At 35.6% G+C, this 9,181-nt stretch overlaps 1 protein-coding gene across 2 annotated transcripts; it reads right to left on the bottom strand.

Moving 5' to 3' along the window:
- Positions 1 to 2,159: 2,159 nt before the first annotated feature.
- Positions 2,160 to 7,545, bottom strand: LOC105042992 (ruBisCO large subunit-binding protein subunit alpha). 2 transcript variants are annotated; one of them, XM_010920378.3, is made up of 8 exons: positions 7,387 to 7,545; positions 7,117 to 7,285; positions 6,773 to 6,894; positions 5,940 to 6,147; positions 5,569 to 5,714; positions 5,142 to 5,448; positions 2,895 to 3,346; positions 2,160 to 2,754 (listed from the first exon to the last, which is right to left on the bottom strand). In XM_010920378.3, the coding sequence occupies exons 1-8, from the start codon at positions 7,441 to 7,443 to the stop codon at positions 2,464 to 2,466; spliced, it is 1,752 nt and encodes a 583-aa protein (XP_010918680.1). In that variant the 5' UTR covers positions 7,444 to 7,545; the 3' UTR covers positions 2,160 to 2,463. The 2 variants fall into 2 exon arrangements, with proteins under 2 accessions (XP_010918680.1, XP_010918679.1); XM_010920377.4 differs by having other exon boundaries at positions 7,117 to 7,288; positions 7,387 to 7,540.
- Positions 7,546 to 9,181: the final 1,636 nt, after the last annotated feature.

Below are 9,181 nucleotides of genomic sequence, written 5' to 3'. Positions count from 1 at the left end.
ATCATTTGATTTTATAAGTAACTTTCCTTTCCTATTTTTTTGGTCTATTTTTCCTAGAACATTATTTCGTTCGTGTTTCCAACCTACCGGAATGAAAAACAAGATCATGTATTATGTCATTGATGAAAATACCAACATGCCTAGTTGAAATGTGTTTAGAATTGTATACGATTGCATATTACAGACAAAATATGCATTAGATCTCATCTTAATACTGACATATATATATATATATGCAAGCCAATAAAAGTGCTTATTATGATCTAGGAGGGTTATCAGACTCGATGTGAACTACTTTAACCACTATAAATAGAACTGAATGAGATCTCGAAACAAGATCCACCACATCAAAAGATGAATCATGAGTCAAATTTCTGATGGTTATAACTTGATATAGCATCCAATTATGATGATTTTAAAAAAAAAAAAATCGAATGATTTTTCAAGATCTACAATATGCACCCCCCCTCCCCCCTTCAAAGGGTACAATGTACCTAGCATCAATCCCAAATTCTATCAACTAAGCCTTGAAATAGGTTGATCAAATCAAAGTTTCCTTTGTGAGAAAGGTTTTGATCAGATGTATCTTCTAATCTAAGAGGAATCAAATGAAGTGATAAAAGTAAAATTGATGTAAAAATCAAGATGTACCTGTCTTTCAAAGGGCACAATGCATCTAGTGATCCATTCAAAATTCTATCATTTAGGCTTGAAATGAATTGATCAAATCAAAGTTCTCTTTTCGTGAAAGACTCTGGCCAAACATTTCTTCTAATCCAAGAGAAATGAAGCGGAGTGAGAAAAAAAAAAATTTGACGTAAAAATCGAGATCTACTAATCATTACTATTTTAGGAAAATCAGTCCCATTAGAGTTAGGAGAGGAATCTGATCTAAATTATATAAAAACTGACCTCACTATTATACATAAAGGCTATGTAGATTTAATGATCATCAATGAAAGCAAAGGAGATAAATCCTATTTTCACAATTTTTCAATCATTTGTTAATTTTTTTGAGAGATTTAAATTAAGCAAGTTGAGGAAATTATTCTTTCTCTCTGATCAGACCATATTATTTGAAATCTAAACATGGCTATGCATGTAGGTGGATCCTCGGTAGCTAATGCAAGCTTTCCTTTGATGATTCCTTTTGAAGTCATCTTTGCTGCCAAATAGAACAATATAACTGTTGTTTGGGTAGCTAGAATGAGATAATCCTTGTAGTTGCTGTTTACATTTGCCTGTGACGTTTTGAAAACCTACAACAACTACATTCATTACTGTGTTGTCGATTTAGCTTATCCCATTATGTCTAAAGAATTTTCCCATATATGCAAGCCTATCTTTGTGAACCAAAATTTGTGGAATTTTCAGATCGTTAATTCTCGGGCGCGTCCTCATCCCCTTCCTTTTCAATTAGTCTTTCGGTCTACATAACTGTTTATAGTTCAGATAAAAATTATGACCATTAGTTTACAAAACTGTTTGTAGTTCAGATAAAAATTATTACCATTAGTCTTCTGCATGGCACTATTATTTAAATTTTTTTGATCCTATATAAATACAAAAATCAATATGTGACTAATATATACCTATATAAATCCTCATATATTTTAAACAACAACGTCCTCACAAATTAAAGATTAAATCCAAATATCCATTCATACATACAACCACGATCGATCCATGATCAACATCAATAAACTTACACTATGCTATTTTTTAATACATATAAATTAAAAAATGAATCGGATATCATTTATAATAACTAAAATCTCACTTCAAAATATTAACAAAAAATATTATTTTAATTTTTTAATTTTATATAAATATTCAAAATCTTTCTAACAATAAAATACATACCTATATAATCTTACACACATATATTCAAAACTTCACCACCACACAAGTTCTTTCTCCATGCGAAGATCAAAAGATTTTATAAGCCCATTAGGCGAACGATAGCAAAAGGTTGACGCTCTAGCGATCAAGATTCAGCACGTTCACCAATACAAATAGCCTAGCGAAGGCAGTTGATAGCCGTCCAGATTTAACATGTTCAACAACAAAGAGCAGCCTACCGAACGACGGTGTGCAAACTCGTCGCTCGAAGTTTCTCATCGGCGCCCGATGAGAGAAAACATGCCTTCACAAGAGAGTCTGGAAACTCAAATTTTATTTGATTGGGCAACTAGATAGGATTGGGTTATTATCTTTTTCCTTTTTGTTCTTTTCTTTTTTGCTTCATCTGATCAACCACTAATTATGCAACAACAACCAGCCAATCCTGCACTTCGTCCAAAGTTTTAACAGAATGCAATACTCAAGGAAAAGACAAAACCTCGATGAGGGGATAACACTGCAAGGAATCAATGCTGCAACAATATTGTCCCTTTTCCAGTTGCACTCTACCCATTCTGAAACATCTAACCTAATTTTGGGAGACCAAATCGGGCATAGTGCTTAGATGGCAAGACTACCCTCAGGTGGTTCAGCTACTGGTGCCTTTGGTTTGGGCTTCTCCACAACAATGGCCTGTGTTGTTAGGACCATTCCAGCAACTGATGCAGCATTCTGCAGTGCACATCTTGTCACTTTTGCAGGGTCAATTACACCAGCTTCCAACAGATTCTCATACTTGTCCGTCATTGCATTGTAGCCAACCTCCCACTCGCTATCCTTGATTTTCTCCACCACCACTTCTCCTTCCACACCCGCATTATGTGCTATCAAGGCAGCCGGTGCCAACAATGCCTGTCCAGACACAAAATAGCAAGTCAATTAGTCGAATAATGTTTTTTGGAGTTTACCTACAGGGAGTTCACAAGGCCTTAAGTTTTTAGCTGATGAAGTCCTTATGAAACAACTTGATATACACCTATTGTTGGACTTACCTTTTGCACAATGTCAGCACCAAGGCACTCATCTGCATCTTCAAGCTTATCCTTCATAGCAGGAACACGGGTAGAGAGGTGAACAAAAGCAGCACCACCTCCAGGAACAATTCCTTCCTCTATGGCTGCGAAAGTAGCATTCTTGGCATCCTCAACTCTGAGCTTGCGATCCTCAAGCTCCGTCTCTGTTGCGGCACCAACCTTGATAACTGCCACGCCACCAGAGAGCTTTGCAATCCTCTCTGCTAGCTTCTCAGAATCATAAACAGAGTCTGTCTCAGCAAGCTCCTTCTTGATCTGGGCAATTCTCGCCTGTATCTCATCCTTCGTTGCTGCATCTGCAATGATGGTGGTAGAGTTCTGAGAAATGGTAACTTTCCTTGCCGTGCCAAGCTGCTCCACTGATGCATTTTCTACCAATAATCCAAGATCTTTCGCTTGAAACTCAGCTCCTGAATAGGCAAGTGATGAAAAGAATAAAAACAAGACAGCAGATTAATGGACAGACATATTTGCAAAATGAACAGCATAATTGCAAATTGGGATTTTATTGAAGCATGATTGAAACATCAGGTCTCTCAGTTGAAGGTTGTGTTGGAAATAAGTAGAAGAATGGTCAAATCACTTTAAAAATCACAACCAAATAGTATATCTTGAAGTATAATACATCTTACTTACAGGTTATCCTTACAAAACAACACACTAAATGGTACTCGGAAACATGAAACATCCAGAAGAATCCAACACATGAACCTTCCAAAATTGGATTCAAGGAAACACCTGTATCTTATATACCTAAATCTAATTATGTAATCATTGTGCTTGACCTACTGTTCCTCAATAGCATAAAATGATACCATTGATTAAATGTTTGCCAACTGTTATGTAATACTTGGTAACTTTCACATGGAAGTGGCAAAAGTAGACACATAGTGATGATCACATCAACTCTGATGTCATATAAAGTATCAAGGAGTGCCATGAAGTATTTTAGTGTCCGACATGTCAAAAAAACTAGCATAAAATTTCCAGTCTCTAGCTAACACTCTTAACTGTAAAGATGTCACGGACTTTACACTCTGATGGAACATAAATTCTACTGGAGAGTATAGTTCTCTGAATCCTTCCCCTTCACACACAACAAAGAATTTTCTATAACTACTAGTTCAAGGTCTCTCAACAATAATATCAAAAAAAAGAAACTCATAATTAAATGACATGAAAAAAAAAAATATTCTACTCTCAATAATTTTCATGAAATAGATGAGAACAGGAAAATATAAAAAATATATAGTGTAGCTCTGGCATAACCATGGATTTTAAACAAATTTTATATTCTTATTTGTTGTCTCTCCAGATTACAGAGAAAACAGGTCAACAGTTTTAGGACCTAGGAACTCCAAATTCAACTAGGGATTTCACTTGAAGAAGAAGAAGAAAGAAAGAAAAAGTTGAACCCTCCCTCAAAAAGTAGAAATTACTTGGCTCCATCTAGCTAGGTTTTTGACTTTGTAAACTTATGAAGAATTAAGTAAAGTTGGCCTCCTTAACAATCTTAACTCAAACATCAAGCTAAGTTACATGAAGATATGCATCAATAATAACAATTAAAACATTTTGCCTGCTGTATATAAGGATTTTTGGTCCAGTACAAGTCCTATAATTTAATACCCAGGCATAGAGTTCACTTGTTTTTCTTCAAAAAGTTAATCATTTTAAATGAGACAACTAGAATAAATTGAATTTGGGCATCCAATTGGACTTAGTTGGATCTAACCATTTTGGCCTATTACTTAACCTAACTGTGAGCCCACGACCTCAACAAAAATGATTTGCAGACCTATCTACTGAGCTAAGTAGCTAAATGACTAAAGAAAGAACTTTTTTGGCATAATCATTCACAAACGGCTTCAAAACTTCACAAGCCTTATAATTTAATAATACACCAAATGCTCAAGAGACAACAAATTTGAAAAGTAAGGATAAAATGCAAAAAAAGGCTTAAATGAGAACTGCTATCCCATCAGAAAAAGGATATTTTAGATAAGTAAAACCACCAGTAATAATCAGATGATACCAGTTAAAAACAAGCAGATGATGACCTTCATAGACACATGCTCTTTGCTACCAAATGCAGTCAGAATATAGATTTAAATTCGCATGAGGATTGGGATATAAAACTATTTAGTGATTGCAGGAAGTAGCACTACAAAGTAGAAACTAAGAAACAGAAACTCTAAATGTTACCTGTCACAATGGCAATATCTTGAAGAAGAGCCTTCCGCCTCTCACCAAAACCAGGAGCTTTGATAGCAGCAACATTAAGGATACCGCGCAGCTTATTCACAACAAGAGTTGCCAAAGCCTCACCCGTTACATCCTCCGCAATAATGAGAAGAGGAGCTCTCAGTTGTGTGGTTTTCTCCAACAAAGGAATTATTTCTTTAATTGTTGAAATTTTCTGGTCAGTTACTAGAACTTTAGCATTCTCAAATTCAACTAGTAACTTCTCAGGGTTTGTGACAAATTGTGGGGAGACGTAACCTCGGTCAATCTGCAATGGTGGTTTCAAAAATACACATAATGGAGTCAACATGCTACACCATGTGCAGATTTCAAAATATAAAGGAAACAATGAGTAGGGTAGTTTAAGGTCTTGGAAACTGCAACAGACCTCCATTCCTTCTTCAACATCAACAGTAGTCTCAAATGATGATGAAGACTCAATAGAAAGAACACCATCAGGGCCGACTTTATCAATAGCATCAGCAATCATGCTCCCCACAAAGTCATCATTACCAGCTGAGATTGTTGCAACAGCTGCAACAGCAAATAAAAGGATTTCAATTAAAAAAAAAAAAATCTATTTACAAGGATCTAAATTAGTAATATCATTAGTTTTAATACATGAATGTCTTTTCTAATTACACAGGTGAACACTTTTTAAAGTGCAATGCAACTATTGACCTAACAAAGTAGCTGATTTATCCCAGAACGAAAAATGTGACAGCAGTTTGAAGCAAATACACATCAAATTTATAATACCTTTGATATCACCACGTCCTTTGAGAGGGCGAGCTTTCTTCTCAAGCTCGTCCACCAGCCCCTGTACAGTCTTGTCGATTCCCTTTTTGATGGACACAGGATTCGCACCAGAGGTAACACTTAGCAGACCCAGTTTAATGATTTCTCGTGCAAGAACTGATGCCGTCGTAGTGCCATCACCGGCAGAGTCATTTGTCTTGCTAGCAACCTTCAATAAATAAAAAAACATGCTCCCTCACTAACCCATTTTCCTATTTATGACAGGCATAACAGCACTGAAGCATGAATAAATTTCTCTCTAGAAGTGGCCACAGTCATTGGATCTTATAGGCTTAATACTGGCCATTCATAGCTCTTGAATCTTATTATTAAGTTAATCTTGATTATACAAATACTGTCCCAACTTTCTTGGCCCAAAAAAAAAGTTCTCCCTAAGTAAGGATTCTCTCCCCCCATGTATCAAATCAACTTAAAAGTCTCTTTTACAATTTTAGTTTACATAGTTTCATATACCTCATAATTAGCGCTTTAGATCTCTTCATGCCTCAAGCAAAGTAAGAAAAATATCAATTTTGTCAACATATATAATTAATTGCATTTGAAAGCCGATAATTTGTCCCTTTTTGTCATTGCATTTGAAAGCCGATAATTTTACCCTATTTTGCCCTCCAAAACATGAATTTGTGCGTGTATGCTTACTCATAATAAAAAAGAAAGGATGAAATTTCATGAATAGGTATCACTGTAAGACATGAACAACCCATAGGACAAAGATTATATTAAAAGCTAAAACAAGGCAATAACAGATGGGTGCTATGGAACTATCTATCTACCTCACGAATCAACGCTGCACCAGCATTCTCCATCGGATCCGCAAGCTCAATAGCGCGAGCAATAGTGACCCCATCATTAACCACTTTGGGGTTCCCAAACTCATCCAACACAACATTCCTCCCTTCAAGTCATAATCAAACCAACACAAATTAGTTCATCTACAATCAAAAAACCCCAATGCTCAACCACAAAACAACTCAATCAGCAATAAATACAAAAAGTTAAAATTTTTATGGCATTCGTGACATCAAAGCACTTAATTCAGACAGAAAACATACAAACAACTACAAAATACAGCAAAAAATTAAAAATAAAATAAAGGAACGTAGGCAAATAAGAATACCTCTCGGGCCGAGGGTGACCCCAACGGCATTAGCGAGTTTCTCGACGCCGGCTTGGAGGGATGTCCTGGAGCTCTGGTCAAAGGCGATGTCTTTGGCCGCCGCCCTCACCACGAGTTGCCGGTGGCCACCGGGTTTTTGCCCCGGGCTCGCTCTCCTCCTCAGCACGTCCTGCTTCACCTCCGAGACCACGAATATTAGCAAAGGAGGAAGAAGGTATTCAACCTTATAACAAAGAATTCAGGGAGAGAACAAGAGAGAAGAGATGAGACCTGGAGAGGGGAGAAGCGGATGATGGAGGCGGTGGAGATAGCGTTGGCTGAGGCCATTTCGCCGAGGGAATTGAAAGCTTTTTTCGCTGCGGACGGAGAAAAGGGAGAGGAGCTGAGGATAAGGTGAGAGGAGGAATGACACAGAGACGGGTTTAGGGGTTGGCGTGCTTTGTAGAGTGTGGGCGGAGCTTCCAGAAGATTCGGAGACGCCCCGCGGTTAGGCCGAGTCTGGGTTGCTTGGGTGCACTGGTGCGCTGTTTGGCAAGGTTTTTTTTTTTTTTTCGAAAATTACGTTTTCACGTTTACTGGTTTAGACGCATCTCACGAGCAACTTTTTTTTTTTGAAACGTTTTAATTACACAGTTTGAGTTATCAAAAATTTAACAAGGTTCTTTCATTTATCTTCACTAGAAGAGCGATGGCACATGACCATCGCATGAAATCGTAAATCAATTGTTGACCCAAATGCCCCTATCATCATTTATTTAGGGTGGAGTCCTAGTTTAGGAATATGACCTTCCTGGTATAAATTTTCTTCCAAATGCTATCTCTAATCATGTGTTTAGTTGGGATCATAATAAGGAATATGGATGGAATTAGAATGATGGATGATCTACGCCCACCATTTGAGAGGTTGGATAAAATAGAAAGATTATAGGTTACATTTGGAGCATCACCTCACAATCTTGAAAGATAATATAAATTACCTTCATGATAAATTATCATCATTAAATTATCAATAATATTGATTATTATATTTAATATATATAGATAATATTACAATAAAATTATTGAAAATCTTGATTGACATGTATGATATGACAATCAAATTATCGATAATATGAAATCAAATTTTTAAAATACCTCTAATAATTTTTTTCTAGTATTCTTTTTTTTTTCTGATAAGAAATAATGGAAGTAATGTGGGTGTGGTGGTAGCGTAGAGAAGTGGCGGGCCAAAGGGTGTGGGGAACTACGGGCACTAGCGGGGGTGGGGAGGGGGCAGGCACATGTGGAGCTATGGGGGTACCGGGGGTAGTGGAGATGGGCATGAAAGAGCTATTGGGGGTTGGGGGGTGTTGGGGGACAAAGGCAGAGGAGCCACGACGCGGGAGTACACATGGAGGGAGGGTTGGGTAATAGATTTTATGTAATTTTTTTTAAGAGATAATTTTATCCAAAATTTTTATTGTAATATTGCCAAAGAAGTGATAATCTGGATAGCCATCTCTTTCTAAAACAATCTAAATTATCTCGCATAAGGCAATCTAGATTACCAAAACGATCTGAATTACCATCCAAAAAGCATATCAAACGCAGTAATTCATATTACCACATTAAATTACCAACAATCTAAATAGATTACCTACTACCAAATGCAACCATACATCCATCCAAACCTACGATGGATGAAGCTTATGAGGAATAACTTTCTGTATTAATAAAATTATTCCTCATTAATTTTTTTTGATAAAACTACAATATTTCTTTACTTTTCATGCATACTGTTTATATATTTTTATTTTATCTATACTGTTAATTTTATATAATTAAATTATATTACTAATTATTTTAATTTTAGTACATAATTTTTATAATTATAATTAAATAATTAAAATTATCTTTTATTTTTTATTTATATTTATTATTTTTAGTTATGTATGTATATAAAATTAATTAACTATTTAAATTAGATTATATATTAATTAATATTTATATAATTAATATATATAAATAAATTAATGTATTAATAATTAATTTATTTATTTTTTATAACAAATAGATGAAAAAATTA

This window comes from Elaeis guineensis, chromosome 4 (assembly GCF_000442705.2).
Source record: "Elaeis guineensis isolate ETL-2024a chromosome 4, EG11, whole genome shotgun sequence".
NCBI classification, from domain to species: Eukaryota; Viridiplantae; Streptophyta; class Magnoliopsida; order Arecales; family Arecaceae; genus Elaeis; species Elaeis guineensis.
Note: the sequence above shows the minus strand (reverse complement) of the source record. Positions and strands in the feature narration are given on the sequence as shown.

Coding starts and splice junctions, on each gene's coding strand:
- LOC105042992 (XM_010920377.4), bottom strand. CDS start 7,443: ATGGCCTCAGCCAACGCTATCTCCACCGCCTCCATCATCCGCTTCTCC. Junction 7,289..7,386: donor TCCGCTTCTCCCCTCTCCAG/GTCTCATCTCTT, acceptor TCGGAGGTGAAG/CAGGACGTGCTGAGGAGGAG. Junction 6,148..6,772: donor GTGCAGCGTTGATTCGTGAG/GTAGATAGATAG, acceptor TATTTATTGAAG/GTTGCTAGCAAGACAAATGA.